Source organism: Chlorocebus sabaeus, chromosome 20, assembly GCF_047675955.1.
Source record: "Chlorocebus sabaeus isolate Y175 chromosome 20, mChlSab1.0.hap1, whole genome shotgun sequence".
NCBI lineage: Eukaryota > Metazoa > Chordata > Mammalia > Primates > Cercopithecidae > Chlorocebus > Chlorocebus sabaeus.
Genome location: NC_132923.1, coordinates 126,703,945 through 126,731,937, shown reverse-complemented (window position 1 = coordinate 126,731,937; position 27,993 = coordinate 126,703,945). Strand labels below are relative to the sequence as shown.

Genomic DNA, 27,993 nt, shown 5'->3' with positions numbered 1-27,993 from the left:
CTTCATCCTTCCTGTGTTTTCTGTTTAGGAGTAGCCCATCGAAGCCAGAGCAGTGAAGGAGTCAGTTCTCTCAGCAGCTCGCCCTCTAATAGCCTTGAAACGCAATCTCAGTCTCTCTCACGTTCCCAGAGCATGGATATCGATGGTGTCTCATGTGAGAAAAGGTAAAATGAAGCCAGTTTTCTAATACGCTCTTTTATTTAGGGAAAGAGAAAGATCCATTCACTTTAGTCTCTAGTCCATAGTCAGAAATGCCAGCTGGAGACCCATGCCAGTCCTTAGCAAATTAGGGTCAAACGTATTACAAGATTTTGTATTATTCAGAGATGTTCTTCATAGTTTTGTTGTTGAGACACAGTCTCACTCTTGTCACCCAGGCTGGAGTGCAGTGGTATGATCATGGCTCACTGCAAACTCTGCCTCCCAAGTTCAAGTGATTCTCCTGCCTCAGTACCTGAGTAGCTGGGATTACAGGCATGTGCCACCATGCCTGACTAATTTTTATATTTTAGGTAGAGACAGTGTTTCACCTGTTGGCCAGGCTGGTCTCAAACTTCTGGTCTCAAGAGATCTGCCTGCCTCAGCCTCCCAAAGAACTGGGATTACAGGCATGAGCCACCGTGCCTGGCCCACTATACTTGCGTGTTAAATGTCTTTTTTTTTTTTTTTTTTGAGACGGAGTCTCGCTCTGTTGCCCAGGCTGGAGTGCAGTGGCCGGATCTCAGCTCACTGCAAGCTCTGACTCCCGGGTTTACGCCATTCTCCTGCCTCAGCCTCCCGAGTAGCTGGGACTACAGGCGCCTGCCACCTCGCCCGGCTAGTTTTTTTGTATTTTTTAGTAGAGTTGGGGTTTCACCATATTAGCCAGGATGGTCTCGATCTCCTGACCTCGTGATCCACCCGTCTCGGCCTCCCAAAGTGCTGGGATTACAGGCTTGAGCCACTGCGCCCGGCCTAAATGTCTTTTATGAAATAATGGTATAGTCAGTTAAAAAAAGAAATCTGTTGTTCTCACTTTGTAAATATAAAGTTGGCAAGCATATACCTCTCCCTAAAACTTTTACTGATGAGTGAAATTTGAAAGTTTGGAATAGTTTAGACAGGGAAGCCAAATACCCTGTTTGTTTCGTAAGGATCAGGGTGTCTTGAAACCGCCCTCCTGTGTTGCCTATGTGCCAAAAATGGGTGATAAGAGTGGCTGAGGTATTGATTCCTTTCACGGTTGAGCAAGTCAGACTCCTTGGACCTGGCTCCTCTCGCCTCAAGCAGTGCCCTCGGTTCGTGTCAGTGGGCTAAACAGATGAAAAGGGGAATTAAGTCCGGGCTTGATGGCTCATGCCTGTAATCCTAGCACTTTGGGAGGCCGAGGCAGGCAGATCACTTGAGGTCAGAAGTTCAAGACCAACCTGGAAACCCTATCTGTACTCAAAATACAAGAAATTAACTGGGCCTGGTGACGGGCACCTGTAATCCCAGCTACTGGGGAGGCCAAGGCAGGAGAATCACTTGAACCCAGGAGGTGGAGGTTGCAGTGAATCGAGATTGTGCCACTGCACTCCAGCCTGGCCAATAGAGTGAGACTCCATCTCAAAAAAAAAAAAAAAAAAAGGAGAATTAAAAATATGAATAAGGGGCCAGGCGTGGTGGCTCACACCTGTAATCCCAGCACTGTGGGAAACTGGGAGACATGGATCACTTGAGACCAGGAGTTCAAGACCAACCTGGCCAACATCAACAACATAGTAAAAACCCTGTCTCTGGCTGGGCGCGGTGGCTCAAGCCTGTAATCCTAACATTTTGGGAGGCCAAGACCGGCAGATCACTGGGTCAGGAGATCGAGACTATCATGGCTAACACGGTGAAACCCCGTCTCTACTAAAAAATACAAAAAACTAGCTGGGCGAGTGGCGGGCGCCTATAGCCCCAGCTACTCGGGAGGCTGAGGCAGGAGAATGGCGTGAACCCGGGAGGCAGAGCTTGCAGTGAGCTGAGATCCAGCCACTACACTCCAGCCTGGGGGACAGAGCGAGACTCAGTCTCAAAAAAAAAAAAACAAAAGAAACCCCGTCTCTACTAAAAATACAAAAATTAGCTGGGTGTAGTGGTGCATGCCTCTAGTCCTAGCTACTTGGAAGGCGAGACAGGAGAATCGCTTGAACCTGGGAGGCATAGGCCACAGTGAGCTGAGATCACATCACTGCCCTCCAGCCTGGGTGACAGAGTGAGACTCTGCATCAATAATAATAATAATAATAACCAAATAGAATATCTAGAAATGAAAAGGTAATTCACATTGACGACTTGCTGTAAGAGTTAAATAGGGGTTAGACATAGCTGAAGGAAGAATTGACAAACTGAAAGCGCTGAAGAAATTACCCAGAACATACCATAAAGAACAAAGGAGATGAAAAATATAAAAGATATTTAGAGATATAGAGGACAGAGTCCTTGGTTTCTCATGAAATGTATGTAGGATTGAAATTTCTGGGTAGAACATTAAAATTGTGAATGCAGATGTTCAGCTTTAAAAAAGAAGAAAAAGACAACAGGGGTCCAGCATATATCTAAATATCAAAAAGGGAGAATAGAGAGTTGGGGAGATTTCCTTCCGCTCACTCTTATTCCATGTGTTTTTCTCTACTGGTTTGAAAGATATTATTTAAAAAAAAATCAGGCCAGGAGCAGTGGCTTACGCCTGTAATCCCAGCACTTTGGGAGGCCGACGTAGGCGTTCACTTGAGGTCAGGAGTTCGAGACCAGCCTGGCCAACATGTTGAAACCCCATATCTACTAAAAATACAAAAATGAGTGGGTCGTGGTGGCATGCCCCTGTAATCCTAGCTGCTCGGGAGGCTGAGGCAGGAGAATTGCTTGAACCCAGGAAGCGGAGATTGCGGTGAGCTGAGATCACACTGCTGCACTCTAGCCTAAGCAACAGGGTGAGAGTCTGTCTCCAAAAAAAAAAAAAATTTACAATAAATGATTGAATTTTTGTTGAGAGTTGGTAAATGATATGAATCTTCAGATTTAGGAAGCCTAGTGAATCCCAAGCAGAAGAAACAAAGAGAAAGTCATACCTAACCATTTTATGGTGAAATTGTAGAACACCGGTGACAAAAACCTATTTCTTTCTTTCTTCATTTAAATATAAATGCCCCCACTCCTTGCAGAGACAAAGATCATTAAAGCAGCCAGAGTGAAGAGAGATTATCTAGAAAAGAAATGACAGCCAAATATCTCAATGGTGGAGACCACAGGATGGCAGAATAATAGTTGAAAGAAAGTAACTGTCAACTGGGAAATGTGAACTCCTGTGGAACTGCCCTTTTTCTTTCTTTTTTATGTTTTCTTTTCTCTCTCTTTTTTTTTTTTTGAAACAGGGTCTCACTCTGTCACCCAAGGTGGAGTGCAGTGGCATAGTCTCTGCTCGACTGCAGCCTCTGCTTCCAGGGTTTAAGCAGTTCTCGTGCCTCAGCCTCCCTAGTAGCTGGGACTACAGGCGTGCGCCACCACACCTAGCTAAGTTTTGTATTTATTTTTGTTAGACCCGGGGTTTCATCCTGTTGGTCAGGCTGGTCTCGAACTCCTGACTTTTTTTCAAGACGGGGTCTCACTCTTTTATTCAGGCAGGAGTGCAGTGCTGCTGTCACGACTCACTGCAGCCTTGCGACCTCCCAGGCTCATGCAGTCCTCCCACCTCAACCTCCAAAGTAGCTTGGACTATAGGCATATGCTACCATACTTGGCTAATTTTTAAATTTTTGGTAGAGACAGGGTCTCCTTATGTTGCCCAGCCTGTTCTCAAACTCTGGGCCTCAAGTGATCCTCCTGCCCTTCCAAAGTGCTAGGATCACAGTTACGAGCCACTGTGCCTGGCCTGAAACTGTTTAAAGCAATGGGAAATAAAGACATTTACAGATTTAAACAAAGAAACAAGCTGGGCCTGTTTTTATTTTCAATTTTTAATTTTAGTGGATACATAGTAGATGTATATATTTAAGGGGTAGTTGAGATATTTTGGAACAGGCATGCAACCTGTAATAAACACATCATGGGGGTGGGGTGCGGTGGCTCATGCCTGTAATCCCAGCACTTTGGGAGGCCGAGGTGGGCGGATTACCTGAGGTCGGTAGTTCTAGACAGCCTGACCAACATGGAGAAACCCTACCTCTACTAAAAATACAAAATTAGCTGGGCGTAGTGGCACATGCCTGTAATCCCAGCTACTTGGGAGGCTAAGGCAAGAGAATAGCTTGAATCCTGGAGGCAGAGTTTGCCATAAACCGAGATTGTGCCATTGCACTCCAGCCTGTTCAACAAGAGGGAAACTCCGTCTCAAAAAAATAAATAAATAAAAATAAAATAAACACATCATGAGGGCCGGGCGCAGTGGCTCATGCCTGTAATCCCAGCACTTTGGGAGGCCGAGACGGGCAGATCACCTGAGGTTGGGACTTCTAGACCAGCCTGACCAACATGGAGAAACCCCACCTCTACTAAAAATACAAAATTAACCGGGCATGATGGCACATGCCTGTAATCCCAGCTACTCGGGAGGCTGAGGCAGGAGAATAGCTTGAATCCCGGAGGTGGAGGTTGCAGTGAACCGAGATTGTGCCATTACATTCCAGCCTGGGCAACAAGAGGGAAACTCTTTCTCAAAAAAAAAAAATAAATAAATAAAATAAACACATCATGGGGGCTGGGCATGGTGGCTCACGCCTGTAATCCCAGCACTTTGGGAGGCCGAGGTGGGTGCATCACGAGGTCAGGAGTTCAAGACCAGCCTGGCCAACATAGTGAAACCCCATGTCTGCTAAAAATATGCATGGTGGCGTGTACCTGTAGTCCCGGCTACTTGGGAGGCTGAGGCAGAAGAGTTGCTTGAACCTGGGAGATGGAGGTTGCAGTGAGCTGAGATCTCACCGCAGCACTCTAGCTTGGGCAACAGAGCGAGACTTTGTCTCAAAAAATAATAATAAAAAAATAAACACATGGAAAATTGGGTGTCCATTCCCTCAAGCATTTATCTTTATTTTTTTTTTGGAGACAGAGTCTCACTCTGTCTCCTATACTGGAGTGCTGTGGCATGATCTCGGCTCACTGCAACCTCTGCCTCCCGGGTTCAAGCAGTTCTTCTGCCTCAGCCTCCCGAATAGCTGGGATTATAGACATGGGCCACCACACCTGGCTAATTTTTGAATTTTTAGTTGAGATAGGCTTTCACCATGTTGGACAGGCTGGCCTCGGACTCCTGACCTCAAGTGATCCACCCATCTCGGCCTCCCAAAGTGCTGCGATTATAGGCATCTTCTATTTCAATTAAGTTTGCTTTAAAATAATACAATATAATATAAATATAGTATATCATGATCAATTTAGGCTGACTTTAGGAATGTAAGGATACATTGACATTAGAAAATCTATACATATCTTCTACCATATTGTATGTTAAAAAGAAAATCCTTACGATGTTGGTAGCTGCAAGAGTTTGATAAAATTCCACATTAATTCATGATAATAAGAAAATGAGGAACAGAAAGGAGTATCCTTACACTCACAGTGTGGCACAAAGTTCAGCAAATATTCCTCATGCTCCCCAGCATATTCCCCATTCTCTTTTACAGTTAAATTGGGGCCAGTGACTAGTTCTGTCTGGTAGACTATGAACTAGAGTGACGTGTGTCACTTTTAGATGAAGGCAGTTGAGCCGATGTTCCTCCTCCATCCCCCTCTTCTCTTGCTCCAGTGACCTTGGAGGCTGTGTATTGCAGATGGCATAGATTAAAGATGGAGTAAGGATGCTTCACTCTCATCAGACTTTGTGTAAGCAAGAACTAAATCCTTACAGTGTTAAGCCTCTAAGATTTCAGAGTGTATGTATTACTACAGTATAGCCTGTCTTACTCTAACTTATATAAAGGGCATCTGCCAATAAACTACAGCAACTCTCCTATTCAATAGTGAGAAGTTAACATCATTTTCTGTAAAATAGCAATAAGAACAAGGATGACTGCTATTTCTTCTTTTTTTTTGAGACAGAGTCTCGCTCTGTCGCCCAGGATGGAGTGCAGTGGTGCGATCTCTGCTCACTGCAAGCTCCACCTCCCGGGTTCAAGCCATTCTCCTGCTTCAGCCTCCTGAGTAGCTGGGACTATAGGCGTCCACCACCACACCCGGCTAATTTTTTTTGTATTTTTAGTAGAGACGGGGTTTCACCGTGTTAACCAGGATGGTCTTGATCTCCTGACCTTGTGATCCACCCACCTCGGCCTCCCAAAGTGCTGGGATTACAGGCGTGAGCCTCCGCACCCAGCTGCTATTTCTTCTTGTATTCAACAGTGCAGTGAAACAAGTAAGGATTGGAATGGAAGAAACAACAGTGATAATTTGTAGATAGATTATTTACATGTTGGCTGGGCACAGTGGCTCATGCCTGTAATCCCAGCACTTTGGGAGGCCAAGGCAGGCAGATCACTTGGGATCAGGAGTTCGAGACCAGCCTAGCCAACATGGTAAAACCCCGTCTCCACTAAATATACAAAAAAAATTAGCCGGGCGTGGTGGCGCGTGCCTGTAATCCCAGTTATTCTGGAGGCTGAGACAGGAGAGTGGCTTAAGCCTGGGAGGCAGAGGTTGCAGTGAGCCGAGATTGCACCACTATACTACAGCCTGGGTGACAGAGCAAGACTCTGTCCAAAAAAAAAAAAAAAAAAAAAAAAAAATTTGCATGTAACCTTTCTATGTATAAATAAACAAGTTGCTTATAAGAAGTGTATATTTAAAATCAGTTACAGTCCTGTCTGCCAACAACAAAAAGTTAGAAAACTTAATTTTTAAAAAGGTGCCATTCACAATTTCATTAAAAAGTATTAACATATGGTACCTAGGAATAAATTTAGCAAAAGAAGTACAAAATTTTTATAGAGAAAATTATTAAAGTTTGTTGATAGACCTTAAAGAAGATCTTAATACTTGTAAAGTAATAAAAACTCAGTAACATAATTATATTACTTCTCCCCAATTTGATCTCTACGAGTGAAAAAAATTTTGGTCAAAATCCCAGGAGGGTTTTTAAGGAATTCCTCAGGCTGATTCCTAAGTATGTGTAGAAGAGGAAAGAGCCAGGGATCGCTAAGGCGTCTTAAAGTAGAAGAATAAGGTGGAGACATTGACCTAGCAGATATCAAGACTAGTGAAGTTTTAGTGATTAAGATAAAGTGGTATTGACCAGGGACAGACAGATTGCCTAATAGAACAGTAATGAATCTCCAGAAATAGACCCACTCATTAATGAAAATTGGACATGTGACATAGGAGATTTCATATTAATGTAAAAAGGGTGATCTTTGCAATAAATGGTACTAGGGCAATTGTTTAATCAGAGGGAAATAATATATACTTAACCAGTTTTTGTAATAAGACTTCAGTTGAGTTTTTTATTTTCTTAATTAAATTTTTAAAAATTTTAAATTCTTTTTAGAGGCAGAGTCTTGCTATGCTGCCCACGCTGGGATATAATAGTTATTCACAGACACAATAATAGTGCATACAGCCTCAAACTTCTGGGCTAAAGTGATCATCCAGCTTCAGCCTCCTAGGTAGCTCGGACCATAGGTGCATGCTGATACACCTGACCTGGTTGAATTTCATGTCATTTTAAAATACTATATATAGATAACCCACTGTAATGATATACTTTTATTTATTTGTTTGTTTATTTATTTGAGATGGAGTTTCGCTCTTGTTACCCAGGCTGGAGTGCAATGGTGCGATCTCGGCTCACCGCAACCTATGCGTCCCGGATTCAAGTGACTCTCTTGCCTCAGCCTCCCGAGGAGCTGGGATTACAGGCATGTGCCACCACGGCCAGCTAATTTTGTATTTTTAGTTTCTCCATGTTGGTCAGGCTGATCTTGAACTCCCGACCTCAGGTGATCCACCTGCCTTGGCCTCCCAAAGTGCTGGGATTACAGGCGTGAGCCACTGCACTCGGCCAATGAACTACTTTTAAAAAGTGAACTCAAGAAAATGACAACTTAGGAAAAATATTTCCAACATTTATGAGAGACAAATTGTTTAGATCCTAATTTATGAAGAACTCTTAAAAATTAAGAAGAAGATGAACCATTATCATTTTGCTTTCCTGATTGATTTACCTGATACTTTAAAACTGTTTCTCACCCAGCAGCTACAGTGACATTGTACAGGTTTATAAAAGGTAAAAGGCTTGTTTGTCTTTTGTACTTTAAGCATGTCCCAGGTGGATGTGGATTCAGGAATTGAAAACATGGAGGTTGATGAAAATGATCGAAGAGAAAAACGGAGCCTCAGTGATAAGGTTGGTAAGCGATGAAGCCCTTGGTACAGGTAATATAAACAAACACATTTCATGTCTTGCATCTGTAGAGTCTGTTAGAGTGGGGCCACCCCAAATCAGGAAGTCCTAGGCAGGTGATTATTTTTATTCTTTCGAGGAAAAACGAATAACCTAGATTACCCTTATTCATGGAAGTGTAACTCAGTCCTTTGATCTGATAATATCCATTTGTTTTTGGTTCAGGGCCATGATTTTATCAGTACATTTAGGTTGTAATGGTAACTAATTTAGAGCAAATTAGAATTCTTTATGTTATCCCAGCACTTTGGGAGGCCGAGGTAGGCGGATCACGAGGTCAGGAGATCAAGACCATCCTGGCTAACACGGTGAAACCCCATCGCTACTAAAAAAAAATACAAAAAATTAGCCGGGCGTGGTGGTGGGCGCCTGTAGTCCCAGCCACTTGGAAGGCTGAGGCGGGAGAATGGGGTGAACCTGGGAAGTGGAGTTTGCAGTGAGCCAAGATTGCACCCCTGCACTCTAGCCTGGGCAACAGAGCAAAACTCCGTCTCAGAAAAAAAAAAAAAAAGAATTCTTTATGTTGGTCTTTTGCTTGTGTTTTTTTGTTTGAGACAGAGTCTCGCTCTGTCGCCCAGGCTGGAGTGCAATGGTGCGATCTTGGCTCACTGCAAGCTCTGCCTCCCGGGTTCACATCATTCTCCTGCCTCAGCCTCCTGAGTAACTGGGACTACAGGCACCCGCCACCACGCCCAGCTAATTTTTTGTGTTTTTAGTAGAGACAGGGTTTCACCTTGTTAGCCAGGATGGTCTTGATCTCCTGATCTCATGATCCGCCCGCCTCGGCCTCCCAAAGTGTGGGATTACGGGTGTGAGCCACCGCGCCTGGCCTGGTCTTTTGCTTTTGAGCAAGTAGATTGTCACATCTTTAGCAGTATTCTGAGGAAAATGACTGGGAATTGAAGCAAGAATGTGTAGAATCCAGTAGCAAGTGGAAGGTTTTGGAAAACATGAAGCCTTTATGTATGAAATCACCTGAGCTTAGTGCTCTGCACTTAGAATGTGTGTGTGTGTGTGTATGTGTGTGTATTAATATAGATAATTACATCACTTTCTGTTCAGTTAAATTAGAAATCCTTTAGCAACACGTGTTAATGATTATTGGAAGTTGCACTGCAAACAAAAATAAAAAAGACAAACAAAAAATGGAAAAAATAAGAAGTTGCACTGTAGCCTTCTAGTGGTGCAGTGCTTTATTTTGTATAGTTCTTTAATGTTTACAAAATTCTTTTATATAGGATATTTTATTTGTGGTGATATGTAATGAGAAATGTTATATTTTTGAAAAATTCCTGGAGGAAAATTGGTCATGCACCTAGAATGTTAACCTGGTCCTGTGGAATTCAGAAAAGTAAATAAATAGGATATGTACATCACATATTTTTCCTTGATGACTTTTGATAACGCCTTTGCTCTTTTTTTTTTTTTTTTTTGAGATAGGGCCTCACTCTGTCAGGCTGACTAGAGTGCAGTGGCGTGATCTCGGCTCACCACCATCTCTGCCTCCTGGGTTCAAGTGATTCTCCTGCCATAGCCTCTCGAGTAGCTGGGATTATAGGCGCCCGCCACCGTGCCTGGCTAATTTTTGTATTTTTAGTAGAGGCAGGGCTTAACCATGTTGGCCAGGCTGGTCTTGAACTCCTGACCTCAGGTGATCCACTGGCTGCGGCCTTCCAGAGTGCTGGGATTACAGGTGTGAGCTACCACGCCCGGCCATCTTTGCTCTTTTATGCTCCCCATAGATTGTATTATAAGCTCATGAGACTTAGATGTTGTAACTTTGATGTTACAGTAACAGGCTTACTTTTCCCCTAATCAGTGGGTGCATGGTTTTATGCATTTTTAAAATATCATCACTAATAATGAATTAAATCAGAATAATGTATTCCTATTGAAGTACCTAACTCATATGTCTTATTTGAAATTAACCCGCAAATCTTCTTCACCAGGAGCCTTCCTCGGGTCCTGAAGTGTCTGAAGAGCAGGCCTTACAGCTGGTCTGTAAGATCTTCCGTGTCTCTTGGAAGGACCGGGACAGAGATGTCATCTTTCTTTCTTCTCTTTCTGCACAGTTTAAGCAGAACCCAAAAGAAGGTAGGAATGTAGCTCAGCAGTCTTACTGCAGGGTACTCAACAAGAAAATAAGACGTGAGATCTTTGCCGTCTGTTATCCACATTCACTCCTTCTTGCTCTTGAGTTGTATTTTTGATGACAGGGGTGCTTCTTGATGAGGACACAACTGTTTAGCCACTTTCTTCCCTTTCCACTGATCTTATCGATAACTTATTTTTCATTTTCATGATTTCTACAATACTATGTAAATAAGTTAATGGTCTCCATTTTCTCAGGGTTGGAGTTTTTCCCTTTGTAGTAAGAAGGTGCTTAGAGCATTACCTCGTCTTTGTTTATTTATTTATTTGAGATGGAGTCTCGCTCTGTCACCAGGCTGGAGTGCAGTGGCACGATCTCGGCTGACTACAACCTCTGCCTCCTGAGTTCAAGTGATTCTTCCGCCTCAGCCACCCGAGTAGCTGGGACTACAGGCATGCACCACCACGCCCAGCTAATTTTTGTAGTTTTAGTAGAGATGGGATTTCACCATGTTGGCCAGGATGGTCTCGATCTCTTCACCTCGTGATCCGCCCGCCTTGGCCTCCCAAAGTGCTGGGATTACAGGCTGGAGCCACCGAGCCTGGCCTTACCTCCTCTTATGAAGTATAGATATAGTGAGTGGTCTCCAGGGATCCTTAGAGAAGTGTTCTGTATGAACTATACCTGCTTTAAGTGCCTGTGAAGCCATGTATAGACAGTGGAATTGGTCTATTTGGCTAAATTGCTTAGCAAGACAGAACATAATGACAGTTTGCTGTGTTTCTGATATTCTACTTTAAGAGGCCACGCTCGTAACAAAATATTAAAACTCTTAGCAAGATATCAGCATCCTTATTCTTTACAGCAGTCATTTGGAATGCAGAAGAGGTATGGGAGGTGTGCTGGAGTGGTTTTTTTTGCCTATCACTGGAATATAACCTCCCTCATGGTAGGGATTTTTGTCTCTTTTACTCATTGATGTATCCTCAATGCCTAGAAGGATATCTTGTACAAAATAGTCCCCTCAATAGATACATTTTAAATGGATGCGTGAATATCAAGGAGATCGCCTTTTTCTTTTCTGTACTGCCTATCTTCTGAGGAGGGAAAAAAAGAAGTCCTTTGTGTTTGCGGAGGATAGATAAGACTATTTCTGATTTTACTTACTAACTCTGCTAATGGAGAAGACCATGCATTTGAAACTCTGCTACTTGTTATTCTTATTATAAATCTTAAGATTCTCAAATCTGTCTTACACATGTAAGTGGTAATTTTAAATAACCAAATCAGATAACATTTCCATGAGTTAAAACTTTTTTTAGTGGTATTTAAAATGTATCTAAAGACCAACAGTAAATCAACTGGGAGCTGCAAAGAATAAAAAGGAAGCTAGAATGTAGCATTTGCTCCTGCCAGCCACATGGTGACTAGATATTGGACCCTTCATAAAATCTTTTGAACCTTGGACTTAATAGTTTTATTACTATCTATAAAACATATCTAGACTAAGAAATATTAACCCAGTTACATTTGTAGTATAATAAAGTAACCTCTATAGTTGGGAGTAGCTTCTTTTTACAATTAGTATACATCAGCGGTAACTCTCAATGACTGTACCCCAACTTTCTTTTTAATAAACTTTTAGTTTTGGAATAGTTTCAGTTAGTGCAGGGAGTTCCTGTATATACTTTACCCAGTTTCCCCTGATGTTAGTATCTTATATAACCATGGTACATTTGTCAAAACTAAGAAATTACTACTAACTAAATACAAGGCTTTATTTAGGTTGTACCAGGTTTTCCACTAATACCCATTTACCATTCCAGAATCCAATCCAGGATACTGCATTGAACCACTCGGGGTCAGTTGGCTTATTCAAGGGCTGTGTAACCTGAGTTCGAACTATGTATAACCTGTTCTTCATTCTGCCTTTCCAACAGTGTTCTCCGATTTTAAGGACTTGATTGGCCAGATTTTAATGGAAGTGCTAATGATGTCCACTCAGACTAGAGATGAAAACCCATTTGCCAGTCTGACAGCCACATCACAGCCAATTGCTGCAGCAGCACGGTCACCAGACAGAAATCTCTTGCTAAACACTGGCTCCAATCCAGGAACAAGCCCCATGTTCTGCAGCGTGGGTTCCTTTGGTGCCAGCTCTTTGTCTAGGTTAGTGTGGTTTTCTCTGCACATCTAACTGGTAGTAAAATAACTGAAGTATATAGGAGAAGGGAATGTTTGTTTACAGTGTTAATCTGTGTCATACAGGGTATGGCATATGTCATATTTGGGGAGGTGAATTTAGTCATTGGAAGTGGAATTCTCTTTTCTAGATGATTACTTTTTGGCTTTCTATGGTTAAGATATTGGTAGATGAAGTTTTAGAAGCAGTTGACTGTGTGTACTACATCATTCTTCGAATGGGGACTTTATTTTCTTGTAAGTATAGCCTCTAGATCAATAGAGCAATTAGATTATAATTATTTAGATGTTTATCTGCTAGATATACTTGAACTGAAATGATTCTCCTTTAAAAACTTGATATTTTCTGTTTTAGTTATCTCAAGTTTTTCTTTGATTTTTCTCTTCTTTCCTCCCTTTCTCAACTAATTTAGCCTCTATGAAAGTAGTCCAGCTCCCACTCCCAGTTTCTGGAGCTCTGTTCCCGTGATGGGCCCGTCTCTTGCCTCACCTTCCCGTGCAGCCAGCCAGTTGGCTGTGCCTTCCACTCCCCTCAGTCCTCACAGTGCAGCTTCTGGAACTGCTGCGGGAAGCCAGCCTTCATCCCCGCGGTATCGCCCCTACACTGTCACTCACCCATGGGCGTCCTCAGGCGTCTCCATTCTGTCGAGCTCCCCAAGTCCCCCTGCCCTTGCCAGCAGCCCCCAAGCAGTGCCCGCCAGCAGTTCCAGACAGAGGCCCAGCAGCACGGGTCCACCCCTACCACCCGCCTCACCCAGTGCCGCGAGCAGACGCCCCTCCTCCCTGAGGATCTCTCCTAGGTATTTATCCTGCAGGAGACTTGTGTGTGTGTTTGCGGTGCAGGGAAAGGAGATTAACACGGTTTGGAAGAAGTGCTGTGTGACACTGACTCCGTTAAATTGTTGTTTTGGGTTATTAACCTGTGTGGCTAACTAGTTTGGTAGGCATGTACTCTGAGTCCATGCTTCTGCCAGGCTCTGATCATGCCGGAAAGTTTGGGTTGCTCTATTCTATTGTGAGTCCCTTTCTTCCCTTTGAGAGTTGGGGCACACAGGAACCCTTTTTGGCCTTTTGTCCTGTTGCCAGTGGTAGCTGAGATGCAATCAGACCAAGCAGGTGTGGGAGCCAATCTGGACCTGGGGTTTTTTACTTCTGGTGAGTGGGGTGGGTAGGTTCATGCCCTGACGTGTTGAGTTTAGTTATATGTAAGTTCAGTCTCTTAGAAGGAAGGAGTGTCAGAATTCCACTAATCCAGTGGCCCCTTCTCTCAAATGTACCTGTGTGTGTTTCTATTATTTAGATGAATTATGTTTCTGCATGTCCGTGGCCAAAAGTTTTAGTGTAAGGTTTATTTAAAAGGACAGCAGTTGCAAAAGCTTCTCCCCCTCTTGTTTTTTCTTTGTTCTCTGATGGCCTTTTTTGCTTTTGTTGTGGTAGTATGTACGACAATCCTTTCTCCTTCCTCTTCCTCGCACTTTCTGGGGACAGTAGTGATGAAGAAGAAGAAGAAGAAGATGATGATGATGGTGATGGTGATGATGAAGGTGGTGGTGGTGGTGATGATTTTTCTTGTGTCCAGTTTGGGTCCAGGTATCAGAGGAATGGAGTCTTACCCCTGCATGTGCATAGATGCTTAGGAACTAACTTCTATAAGCTCTAACAAGGGGTGTGCTTTGAATCCAGACAGGATACGGTCAAATGAGGTGGGCTCCAGAGTATATTGATATGTTCAGACCTTATGGGATAAAGTAGCATATAGGAGTATTTTCTTTTTTTCTTTCTTTTTTTTTTGAGACAGAGTTCTGCTCTTGTTGCCCAGGCTGCAGTGCAATGGCGCGATCTTGGCTCACTGCAACCTCCGCCTCCTGGGTTCAAGCGATTCTCCTGCCTTGGCCTTCCAAGTGGCTGGGATTACAGGCACCCGCCACCATGCTTGGCTAATTTTTGTATTTTTAGTAGAGACGGGGTTTCGCCAGGTTGGCCAGACTGGTCTCGAACTCCTTACTTCAAGTGATCTGCCCGCCTTGGCCTCCCAAAGTGTTGGGATTACAGGAGTGAGCCACTGCGCCTGGCCTGAGAATTTTCAGAGTTGTCGCCTGGCAAGTTTGGAGGACAACTTTGTGTATAATCATTTTGCAAAAGCATGAAAACAGATTAAAGATCAGTCATCAAGGTTATCCGCCTTTAGATCTAAAATGAAGGACCCTTCATTTGTTGCGAGAATGTTATTGTGAACTACCAGATATGACAACTTGTACTCTCTGAGGCATGTTTGCTTAAGTACAGTTGCATGGATTGTTGCTATTTAGTAATGGGAGAGGGGCTGGGATTTGAGGGAGGACTGTGTGTGTGTGTGTGTGTGTGTGTGTGTGTGTGTGTGTGTGTGTGTGTTCCCTTCCCACCCCCTCCCGGCTTCCCCCACCTCCCCGTTCACCCTCATTGAGCTCAGTCTGGGCAATCCATCGAAGAACATATGAGGTCATACTGTCTGGTATAATAACTGTGACTCTGCTTTCATGTCTAGCCTTAAATTTCTCTTAGCACCTCCTGGACCTCAGTGAAGCCAGACCCCATTTGTTTACAGAGCCTTTGAAATGACCGCAGAGGCTGAAACGTAGTTCCGGATATTGCTAAATGTTTACCCCTGGAAACCGAGTGGAAAACACTACTTGGGTTGTGTAGGTGACTTTGAGCAAGAGAATATAATAGCACCTTCTTTCTAATCCTCTGACTCATTGTCTTACAATTTTGCTCTTAAATCGAAGTTTCCTCTGGACTGAGTTGGTGTTTGTGCCTAGCACTGTTCAAAAATAACTCCAGGCTATAAATAGAGACTGCAGTAGGAGTTAGGTACACTTCATTCAATTCGATGGTGTTCAGAAGAATCATTAGGGAATATATAAAGGGACAGGAATGTTGATACAAGGTTGAATATTGATTCAGGAAGGTTGATATTTGTATTACGTTGAACATTTTATCGCCATTTTTCAAGTAAATTTCCCAAAGGTGAAAGTGTCTTTTTCATGTAGATAAAATCCTATTGCATGATTGTAGTAAAAAAGCAGACATCCTTCCTAGGAATCAGTTTCCACATGGTGAAAGTGCTGTGTTATCTGTTTTACTGTACATTTTCTGTGGGAAAAATTCTGTCTCCCTGGCCTATTTAGTTGTGACTTTCTCTAACAACCATATCAGATTGTGTGCTGCTTTTACTAATACCGCTCTTTCTGGACTTCTAACACCCCAACCTTGCCTCAGATCTAAATTCTCTCCCTACTAGGAGGAATAACCAAGTGTATAAAAATAGCTGCAAATAGCTTATGGAGCATTGTGCGCCAGATATGGTGTCAGCACTGGCCATGCATCAGCCCCTTTACTCCTCGCTATAGCCTGCTGTGAGGAAGTGGCGGCGGGAGGGAATGGGCGGGGGAGAGTGGGTGGTGTTGGGGGGGGACGGACAAGAGGGTCAGAGTCACAGAAATACATTCAGATTCGAGCATCCTGAATCCAGACTCACGTTCTTCACCACCATACCGTGCTGACACCCACTTTTCCATTTTCACCCAAACAGATTTTGTTTGTTCTTGTTCCTTACTACTGTTTTTGCTTCCGAGAGTCTGTGCATCTACTCGGTTCCTTTGGCAAGGAAGTGCCGGCATTTCGCTCCTTAATTACAAAATGCCATCCCAGTCAGTTGGTATGTCCCTTGTTGGCTGTTACAATGAACTGTGATCATCCAGATTTTGGCAACTTACTGGTTCTTAGTTGATATAAAAAAGAATGCCAAAGCATGGGTAAAAATACGTAACAACTATGTAAACAAATAGAAGAACTTAGGGTTCTTCTAAGTAGGATCAGAGCCAAGGACAGCTAGTAAAAAACCTTGTTACTTTTTTTTTTTTTTTTTTTTTTGAGACAGAATCTCACTTTGTCACCCAAGCTGGAGTGCAGTGGAGCGATCTCGGCTTACTGCAGCCTCCACCTCCTAGGTTTAAGCAATTCTCGTGCCTCAGCCTCCCAAGTAGCTGGGATTACAGGCACATGCCACCACACCTGGCTAATTTTTGTATTTTTAGTAGAGACGGAGTTTCACCATGTTGGCCAGGGTGGTCTCAAACTCCACACCTCAGGTTAAACTGCCCTCCTTGGCCTCCCAGAGTCTCAAACTCCTGACTTCAGGTGATCTGCCTGCCTCGGCCTCCCAAAGTGCTGGGATTACAGGCGTGAGCCACTGCGTACAACTAAAACCATGTTACTTTGAGCAGTCAGCAAAGAAATAGTATTTTCCTTCCCCCTTTCTAATTGATCTTCCCAGAATTTTGTTTACTCTGAAGTAAGCAATTTTAACAACCCCTTCTTGCCTGGTAAGACTAATGTCACAGAAGAAGGAATCATCAGGGGTTGGATCACTCTCTCCATCTGCTGGCCCAGTGGATTCGATGTCTTACAAATCTTTTTGGAAGTAGTTGGGATATACATTTATATGTTAAGTATTTATAAGGGTGATGATAAGGATTAATTTTAAAAAGGTAAAACATTCCTTCTGTAATGTTTTGCAGACTTCTGAGAAAAGAACTGTTTGAGTTATAAGGAACTGCTTTTTGCGGGAGTGGCATAAGGGAGTGAAGTGAGAATTACCGTCTGTGAAGAGATAACTGTTGGGTGCTGGGCTTAATGCATGGGTGATGAAATAATCTGTACAGCAAGCCTCCTTGACAGGAATTTACCTGTGTAACAAACCTTCATATGTACCCCCAAACCTAAAATGAAAGTTAATAAAAATCAATAAACAAAAGCTGGAAGTTGATCTGAAAAAAAAAAAAAAAAAAGAATTACCCTGTGATAAAGATACCATAGAAGTTATCCTAAGGAAAATGTTTCTAATTGTTTCTTAGGAAGTTGATGACTAGAAAGAAATTTGGTGGTTTTGTGTTTGTTTTTTAACTGTAGATATTTCAGTGAAGGAGGTCAAATCTTGAATGTCATGAGCCTTATATGAGTAGAGAAAGGGAAAATTAGTGAATAGTGAAAAACGTTGACATTCACCCTCCTGTTTTTGCTGATGGTCACTGCTTGGGGTTGAAACATAGAAACAGTGGAAAAGAAATCTTTCTGGCTGGGCACAGTGGCAAGCACAGGTAATTCTGTCACTTTGGAGGCTGAGGTGGGAGGCTTGCCTGAGCCCAGGAGTTAGAGGCTGCAGTGAGTAATGATCATGCCACTGCACACCAGCCTGGGTGATAAGAGTGAAACCCTGTCTCTCTCTCTCTTTCTCTCTCTCTCTCTCACACACACGCGTGCACACACACACGATCTTTCCACCATGTCTATCCCTAAGATCCCCCAGTGATTTCCCTTCTCACACAGAGTAAAATCCAAAGCCTCTGACCATGGTCTACAAGGCCCTGCATCTCATATACACTCCACATACTACACACACACACACCACACACTACACACACACCCCCACGTCAAGTACACATGCACGTACATGCCCCATTCTAACTTAATCTCCCTCTACTCGCCTACTTCCCCTAGCTCGTATACTGGACTCCCGTTCTTTGCACATAATACTCCCTCCTGCCTTAGGCTTTTGTACTTGTTTCTCCCCTTCGGACCACTCTCCTGCTAGATAGCTGTATGGCCAGCTCCCTCACTCTCCTCAGGTCTATAGAGGGTGACCACTGACTTCATTGTCTCAAACATTATATAGAACACGCACGCACCCACGCACGCACGCCATCGCTCTTCATCTGCTTGGTTCCATGCACTATTCCAGGACCTACAGCAGTGCCTAGAACACAGGACGTCCATTAGCAACATTTGTTAAATGAATTTATGGTGCTTAAACCTGCCCAACTCTGACTTTGCCTTGCTACTAGAAAATGCAAGGCCAGGCATGGTGGCTCACACCTGTAATCCCAGCACTTTGCGGGGCCGAGGTGGGTGGATCACTTGAGGTCAGGAGGCTAGAGAGGCTGAGGCAGGAGAATTCACTTGAACCCGGGAGGCAGAGGTTACAGTGAGCCAAGATCACACCACTGCACTCCAGCCTGGGTGACAGAGCAAGACTCTCTCAAAAAAAAAAAAAAAGAAAAGAAAAGAAAAAAAGAAAATGCAAATTCCAAAGCCTGCATTTGAGAAGTCAGTAAATGGGAGGGTAATTATAGAAGACACTGAAACAGAGTCCCTTTAAGAGCAAATTTTATTGGTGCATTTAAAATGGGATTCAGTCTGCACAGATCTGATGCACGTGTAATCCCTAGGCACATTTTCATTGTGTTTTCAGAAGGATGCAGCTCTGTTTCTATTATGTGAAGTAATTATTTGGTTACATTGGACTGCTAATGTAGTTATCAGAAAATGGTTTGCATATTCTCCCAGAGGGAGGTATAATTTTCTAGATGCTCTTAGGACTTAAATATGACATATTTCCAAGATTTTAGGATGTCACAGTTGTAAAAGCATCATGAATTTTGTAACAGCTGAGGGAAAATATGAAATACTACTTTAAACATTTAGAAATATTTATTTTTTGTTTTGTTTTGTTTTAGACGGAGTCTCACTCTGTCTCCCAGGCTGGAGTGCAGTGGCGTGATCTCAGCTCATTGCAGCCTCCATCTCCTGGGTTCAAGTGATTCACCTGCCTCAGCCTCCCAAGTAGCTGGGATTATAGGCACCTGTCACCACGCCCAGCTAATTTTTGCATTTTTAGTAGAGATGGGGTTTCACCACATTGGCCAGGCTGGTCTCAAACTCCTGAACTCAGGTGATCTGCCCACCTGAGCCTCCCAAAGTATAGAAATATTTCTTCATAGCATAAATTCATGCATGTACGATATATTGCTTTCTCCTTCAATGTCACACTCAAAATATGAATCTACCTCTTTCAGTTTGAATCTAAAAATTCTTGTAAATCAGTTTTTGACCATTGACACTTATGCTTGTGTTAGTGAAACTGGCCACTTTTTCTTACTTGTGATCATGATTTACTCTGGCACCTTTAGGATTAATATTATAATTGTGACACATATTGACAAATACTGAGGTTGATGCTACATTTCCTGTTTGGTTGAAGCTTTGTTTCACTCCCCTCTCCTCTCCCTGCCCCCGCCACACCGCTCCTCTTAAAAGTCAGCTTGTTTGGTGCCTGGCTGATGATCACTGTGTTAGTCCATTTGCATTGCCATACAGAAAGGGTAGTTTATAACGAAAAGAGGTTTAATTGGCTCACGGTACCTCAGGCTGTTCAAGAAGCATGACACCAGCATCGGCTTCTTGTGAGGGCCTCAGAAAGCTTCCACTCATGGCAGGAGGTGAAAGGGGAGGAGGCAGGTCACATGGTGAAAGCAGGAGCAACAGAGAGGAGGAGGAGGATGTCCCAGACTCTTTTAAACAACCAGATCTCATGTGAACTCACTGAGTGAGAACTCACTCATCACCAAGGGGATGGTGCTAAGCCATTCGTGAGGGATCTGCCCCCATGATCCAGTCACCTCCCCCTAGGCCCTGCTCCAACACGGGGGACTGCATTTCAACATGAGATTTGGAGGGGACAGACATCGCAACCATATCAATCACCAAAGCCAGTCACCTCTGGCTAGGCCCTGCCCTAACACTGGGGACTACATTTCAACATGAGATTTGGAGGGGACAGACATCGCAACCATATCAATCACCAAAACCAGTCACCTCCCACTAGGCCCTGCCCCAATACTGGAGACTGCATTTCAACATGAGATTTGGAGGGGACAGACATCGCAACCATATCAATCACCAAAACACACTGACCTCTTTTGAAAATTCTCTGATATATCCTGAGTGCCTTTCCTTGCATTGCCTGGCACAAGAAAAGCAATCGTCTGCATAGTCTTCTACATACATTGTCACTTTTCATGTGTTAGTGAACGGTTTGTGAAAATATTTCAAGTGGCAGTGAGGGTTTCACATTTAAGTTAAAATGAAGTACGATGTATTGCCAGGAATGGGAATAATTTCAGTGGCAGTTACATGAGCCAGCACCATCTAAGCATGCTGAGTTCACGTGCACGCTCACATGCTGGCTGTGGGTGCTGCATCAGACTGAGGCCTGGCAGCTGGTAAGGACCTATTGACATCAAACATAAGATGCTTTGCAGCCGGACACGGTGGCTCATGCCTGTAATCCTAGCACTTTGGGAGGCCGAAGTGGGTGGATCATGAGGTAGGAGATTGAGACCATCCTGGCCAACATGGTGAAACCCTGTCTCTACTAAAAATACAAAAATTAGCCAGGCATGGTGGCGGGCGCCTGCAGTCCCAGCTACTTGGGAGGCTGAGGCAGGAGAATGGCGGGAACCTGGGAGGCGGAGCTTGCAGTGAGCCAAGATGGCGCCACTACACTCCAGCCTGGGCAACGGAGCGAGACTCCAACTCAAAAAAAAGTGCTGGGATTACAGGCATGAGCCACCATGCCCAGCCAATATCATAGTTGCTCTCTTGCCCAGGCTGGAGTGCAGTGGTGCGATCTCAGCTTACTACAGCCTCCACCTCCCGGGTTCAAGAGATTCTCCTGCCTCAGCCTCCCAAGTAGCTGGAATTACAGACACGCGCCACCACGCTCGGCTAAGTTTGCTGTATTTTTAGTAGAGATAGGGTTTCACCGTGTTGGTCAGGCTGGTCTTGAACTCCTGTACCTCAAGTGATCCACCTGCCTCAGCCTCCCAAAGTGCTGGGATTACAGGCATCAGCCACCGCACTTGGCCAATAGCATACCTTTATTCCAAGGTCAATTATGTATATCTTTCCAAAAGTCTAAGGACAATGATGTCCGTATAGACATGTGTCCCTTAATGACAGGGATACATTCTGAGAAATGCATCATTAGGCGGATTGGTCATTGTGTGAACAGCATAGAATATACTTACACAAACCTAGATCATACAGCCTACTACACACCTAGGCATTATATATAGCCTGTTGTATATAGCCTGTTTCTCTTAGGCTGTAAACCTGTACAGCATGTTAGTGTACTGAACACTGTAGGCAATTCGATGATTATGCCAATTATGGTGAGTATTTGTGTATCTAAGCATATCCAAACATATAAAAGATACAGTCAAAATATGGCATTATAACCTTGTGGGACCACTGTGGTGTATTTGGTCCATCATAGAGTGAAATGTTGTTATGTGGAGCATGTGTTCCAAATGTGTTCCAAAATTAGTTATGCATATCTATCTGTCTGTAAAACATGTCAATTCCTCTTGGTCCTGTTAGTTTCTAGACATTAATTGTGTGTCCTGGGTTTAAGTAGGGATGTGTCTCTCACATTCCTGATGTTCCCATACTTTTTTTCTTTTTTTTTAGGACAGCGTCTCTCTCTGTCACCCAGGCAGGAGTGCAGTGGCATGATCTTGGATCACTGCAACAGCCTCCTTCCACGTTCAAGTGATTCTTGTGCCTCAGCCTCCTAAGTGGCTGGGATTACAGACGTATGCCACCACGCCCAACAAATTTTTGTATTTTTAGTAGAAACAGCGTTTCGCCCTGTTGGTCAGGCTGGTCTTGAACTCCTGGCCTCAAGTGATCCACCTGCCTTGGCCTTTGAAAGTGCTGGGATTACAGGCATGAGTCACCATGCCCGGCCATATTCTCATCCTTTATCATCATCTATGTGTAGTTTTTTTTGCTAAGTTTATGTTTCCTCATTTTCTTCATTTCAGTACTCCTTACTTCTTCCTTTGTCGTAATTAATCCCTATGTGTCTTTTATGTATATCAAATCAGTTTGTGAATTAAACACCAGATTCGTTATGTGTCCTGTCAATGGTTGATTTTAACTTTGTTTAATTTCCTCAAATTTAACTCTTGTGATTATGTTTGGTTTTTGTCTCAGAGGATAGTTATTACTAACATAACAGTGCTTCACAGTGTATACTGCTGATATTTTACAGAGTACCTCCACTTTATTTCATTAAAACCCCACTGCAAAAGAGATAGAGGTTCTAGGTTCAGGTAACAAATAAGCAGTGGGGTTGAGACTGGAACCTACGTATGGTTACTCCTAGTACAATATTTTTGTTTTGTCTTTTATTCTACTACTTTACCTTTTTCACTGATAGTTTTGGAGTTTTTATGTTGATAGCAAATATGTTCATGTCTCCTAACTGGAGAGTTTTTTAACCTCTGGTTCTATTACCAAATGTTAGATGAGGGCTTTTGAGATCCACGGTGGAAGTCACAAAGATGAGGGCTATTTTGTTAGTCCCTTATAACTTCTCCCCTAAAGAATTCGATTACACCAGTAGCATAGTCTGGCTTTAACCTACAGGTCTCTGAGTGATGCCATTCTTTTTGGTTAAAGGACCTGTGATGTCCCTTCCAATGTTTAACACTTGGTACCAGTTCTTAGTGCTTCTGGTTTTATAAGTTGCCACCTGCAGTAAGAAGCAACCCTTCTTAGGTCCCTAAAATGTTACTAAAAGTTACTGTTGTTGGCTTTGGAGCAGGTAAAATGAGCAGTCAGGGTGGATCTTGGCAGCATGGGTGTTTGTGCTTTGTTATGTGTGCAGGGATCCTAACAGGCTTTCTGCTGCAGAAATGCAAACTCTGCCAAAAATATTCAAGAGATAAGAATCATAATTTCTTTTTATCTTCTCTAAAGTTTGGGAGCCTCTGGTGGAGCAAGTAATTGGGATTCCTACAGTGACCATTTCACCATTGAAACCTGCAAAGAGACAGATATGCTGAACTACCTCATCGAGTGTTTCGACCGAGTTGGAATAGAGGAAAAAAAAGCACCAAAGGTAATATGAAATGCATTAACTTAAAAAAAAAAAAAAAAGCCTAGTTATTTGTTTGATTATCCCCACGCCTGGAGCATTCATTCATTTATTCAATCAGTAAAGTAATTATCAAGCGTTTGCCATGTGCCAGGCACAGTACTAGGAACTTAGGATGTGTTGATGAACAAAACAGAGCTTCCTCCCCTCGTGGAACTCACATTCTAGTGGAGACAGGGCCAAGGTGTGAACCTAGATGACTTGGCTTCAGAGTCCTCTCTTGACCACACTGTAGCTGGGTACGGCCAGTGACTCATATGGCCCTGATAATTCTGCTGGTTGGTTATAATAACCAACATTATGGAGCCTCTGTAGATTGCCAAGGACTGTGCTAGGTCAACATTAGCTTGTATGCTCACAGTTGCTCTGTTAGTGCAGTGGAACCTGGTATGACATAGGCATTCTTTTTCCAAGGTATGACTAAGCAAATAACTCTCGGAAAGATTAAATACTTGTCCAGAATCACATAAATAATAAGTTGCAAAGCTGGGCTTAAACTCAGTAAGCTACCCATTTCCCATCATTTCTCTTGACCGGCTTCATTGTTTTATCCTTTATTCCTATTTCACTTTCTGATTTTAGTTTTACATTAGAAACGAACCTGTTGCCCACTGGTTAGTTTCTTATTTGTAAAGGGCCGCCTTTGGGCTTTGCTGTACTTAACCTTAGCGGAAGCAAAATGAGTGAGCATGTCTTCAAGGTTTTTTGTTTTTTTGTTTTTTGAGACAGAGTCTTGCTCTGTCACCTAGGCTGGAGTTCAGTGGCGCTATCTCAGCTCACTCATCCTCTACCTCCTGGGTTCAAGCAGTTCTCCTGCCTCCCCTCCCGAGTAGCTGGGATTACAGGCACCTGCCACCACCCCCAGCTAATTTTTTTTTTTTTTTTTTTTTTTGAGACAGAGTTTTACTCTTGGTGCCCAGCCTGGAGTACAATGGCACGATCTTGGCTCACTGCAACCTCCACCTCTCAGGTTCAAGTGATTCTCCTGCCTCAGCCTCCCGAGTAGCTGGGGATTACAGGCATGAGCCACCATGCCCGGCTAATTTTGTATTTTTAGTAGAGATGGGGTTTCTCCATGTTAGTGAGGCTGGTCTCGAACTCCTGACCTCAAGTGATGTTCCCACCTTGGCCTCTCAAAGTGCTGTGATTACAAGCGTGAACCACCCCGCCCGGCACACCCAGCTAATTTTTATATTTTTTTAGTAGAGATGGGGTTTCACCATGTTAGCCAGGTTGTGTTTTTTTTGTTTTTGTTTTTGTTTTTGTTTTTTGAGATGGAGCCTTGCTCTGTCGCCAGGCTGGAGTGCAGTGTCATAATCTCGGCTCACTGCAATCTGCCTCCTGGGTTCAAGTGATTCCCCTGCCTCAGCCTCTCGAGTAGCTGGGACTATAGACGTGCACCACCATGTCTGGCTAATTTTTTGTCTTTTAGTAGAGACGGGGTTTCACCATGTTGGCCAGGATGACATCGATCTCCTGACCTTGTGATCTGCCTGTCTCAGCCTCTCAAAGTGCCGAGATTACAGGCGTGAGCCACCGCGCCTGGCCCAGGCTAGTCTTAAACTTCTGACATCAAGTGATCTACTCGCCTTGGCCTCCCAAAGTGCTGGAATTACAGGTGTGAGACACCGCGCCCGGCCTCCAAGCTTCTTAAGTATAAATTTGATCACCTCAAACTTATACTTCATTCTTCTCTGACATCAATTTCTGCAGAGGCAGTACACTTGGAAGGCACAGTTACTGTAGTTTGTTCACTAAGAATAAAGGAAGAGGAAAGCATGCTGTTTACTGATGGTCCCTCCCTTTTAACTCTTGTTTTTAACAGCATGAAATTGTATTGTTTGTTTCTTGTTGTCCTCACTTCCACCTTTCCTTTTCAGATGTGCAGCCAGCCAGCAGTCAGCCAGCTTCTGAGCAACATCCGCTCACAGTGCATATCCCATACTGCTTTAGTACTACAAGGCTCCCTAACACAGCCCAGGTATGAAGACCCGTGACGTGCTTGACATTAGCTGGCAGAAGGCCCTAGCCATCAGTGGACATCAGGCTCTCCGGCCATTCTTGCACCACCTTGGATAACTCCCTTCCTCACCTGTAAAATGAAGATCCCTTTCCTTCTCTAAAATACCATGAAAATAAACGCTCCTTTTTTCCTCATCTTCTAAAGTAGTACAAAGCATATTTTAAAAAGAAATGAGTTATGTTTTAAGAATTCTGCCTGCTTTTTGAAATAGACCATTGTTGAAATATGTGGACAAGCAAGGCAGAAAATTAGTAACTGACTGTACAGCAACTGCCTGAAGTTGGTGGAAGTATTTGATAAATGTGTGGATCATCACCTTCCGTGTATAACTGGTCAGTTTCTCTTATTGAGTGATAAAAGGATAGTAATGGATTGGATAGTTTAGGAATCAACCGAAGTGCTACATTGTTTCTGAGGATTCTATAAAGGTTGCAAATTTTTTGTTTTTATTTAAAATTTTTTTTCTTTGTCTCTCAGTCTTCTAAAGGTAGCAAGTTTTTAAAAAGGATGTATATTTCATTTCTTTTATATAAAAAAAATCTAAAGGAAAAAGTTTACATTTAAAAGTTTTGGCCAGGTGTGGTGACTCACGCCTGTAATGCCAGCACTTTGGGAGGTTGAGGCCGGCGGATCACCTGAGATCAGGAGTTTGAGACTGGCCTGGCCAACATGGTGAAATTCAGTCTCTACTAAAAATACAAAAACCTTAGCTGGGCGTTGTGGTGCATGCCTGTAATCCCAGCTACCTGGGAGGCTGAGGCCAGAGAATCGTTTGAACCCAGAAGGTGGAGGTTGCAGTAAGCCGAGATCGTGCCACTGTACTGCAGCCTGAGTGATAGAGCAGAACTCTGTCTCAAAAAATAAAAATTAAAAAAAAAAAAAAGAAATTAAAAGTTTACAGTCCAGGCTCACGCCTATAATCCTAGCACTTTGGGAGGCTGAGGCAGACAGATTGCCTGAGCTCAGGACTTCAGGACTGGCCTAGGCAACATTATGAAACCCTGTCTCTACTAAAAATACAAAAAATTATCTGGGCATGGTGGCACGCACCTGTAATCCCAACTATTGGGGAGGCTGAGGCATGAGAATCACTTGAACCTGGGAGGTGGAGGTTGCAGTGAGCCGAGATTATGCCACTTAACTCCAGCCTGGGTGACAGAGCAAGACTGTCTCAAAAAATAATAATAATAATAAATAAAATAAAAGTTCACAAACATAACGTTACATTTTATTTATACTAGGTGTTCTTAATGTTATTTTGTATACCACAACCATATATTTTTGAAACTTTTCAAAAAGAGGGAAAATTATATACATGTACTAAAACTTTAAAAAATGTTCCTTGATTAAAATTAATAAGTCCTCAGCCACTACTAATCTTTTTTCCCCCAATTTAGATGAGGCATAAAGAAGTAAAAGAAACATATAATGCGGCCAGGTGTGGGGGCTCATACCTGTAATCCCAGCACTTTGGGAGGCCGAGGCAGGTGGATCACCTGAGGTCAGGAGTTTGGGACGAACACAGTGAAACCCCTTCTCTACTAAAAATACAAAAATTAGCTGGGTGTGGTGGCGGGCACCTGTAGCAGCTACTCAGGAGGCTGAGGCAGGAGAATTGCTTGAACCTGGGAGGTGGAGGTTGCAGTGAGCTGAGATCACGCCACTGCACTGCAGCCTGGGCAGCAGAGCGAGACTCTGTCTCTTAATAAAAACAAACAACAACAACAAAAAAAAACATATAATACTTATTTTTTATTTATTTTTATTATTATTATTATTTTTTTAAGAGACAGGATCTCACTCTGTTGCCTAGACTGGAGTGCTCACTATAACCTCAAACTCCTGGGCTCAAGCAGTCCTCCTGCCTCAGCCTTCCAAGTAGCCAGGACTCCAGGCACACACCATCTTGTTCAGTTGATATTTTCATTTTTTATAGAGACAGAGTCTTCCTATGTTGCCCAGACTGGTCTTCAACTCTGGGCTTCAAATGATCCTCCCACCTCGGCCTCCCAAAGTGCTGGGATTGCAGGCATGAGCCACTGTGCCTGGCCATGCTTCCTTTTTTCAGTGCTTCATTTTTAAAGGGCTCTGTGTAGGAAAAGATGAATTCTTTGAAACTTCCCATAGTTTCTCATGAAAAAGACCAAAAAGTGATTACTATTGGTAAGAAGGGTTAGCTTTTGCCTGAAACTATTTTGCAGAATATGTGGGAGATGTTAAGTTTGACTTTTGACTGGGCAGTTGTTGCTGACATGACATTTCACGTGCCTCTGTAGTGAGTTGACTTCATCACCGTCCCTAATGTTCATGGGTCCACAGGTCCTTGCAGCAGCCGTCCTTCCTAGTGCCGTATATGCTGTGTAGGAATCTCCCATATGGCTTCATTCAGGAACTGGTGAGAACCACTCACCAGGATGAAGAAGTGTTCAAGCAGGTACGGTCGTATGAGTTTGCTC

The 27,993-nt window shown here is 43.3% G+C and overlaps 1 protein-coding gene across 2 annotated transcripts in view; it reads left to right on the top strand.

Annotated features, from left to right (window-relative positions):
• Positions 1-27,993, top strand: part of UBE4B (ubiquitination factor E4B) — a 147,535-nt gene that overhangs the window by 57,683 nt on the left and 61,859 nt on the right. Inside the window, exons 3-11 of one of the 2 annotated variants that reach the window (XM_037985059.2) lie at positions 29-164; positions 8,254-8,341; positions 10,348-10,492; positions 12,431-12,659; positions 13,106-13,492; positions 14,130-14,282; positions 23,337-23,478; positions 25,395-25,495; positions 27,857-27,971. In XM_037985059.2, coding sequence (XP_037840987.1) covers positions 29-164; positions 8,254-8,341; positions 10,348-10,492; positions 12,431-12,659; positions 13,106-13,492; positions 14,130-14,282; positions 23,337-23,478; positions 25,395-25,495; positions 27,857-27,971 — 1,496 coding nt within the window. The remainder of the gene's footprint in view (positions 1-28; positions 165-8,253; positions 8,342-10,347; positions 10,493-12,430; positions 12,660-13,105; positions 13,493-14,129; positions 14,283-23,336; positions 23,479-25,394; positions 25,496-27,856; positions 27,972-27,993) is intronic. The other variant, XM_037985057.2, reaches the window with a different exon arrangement.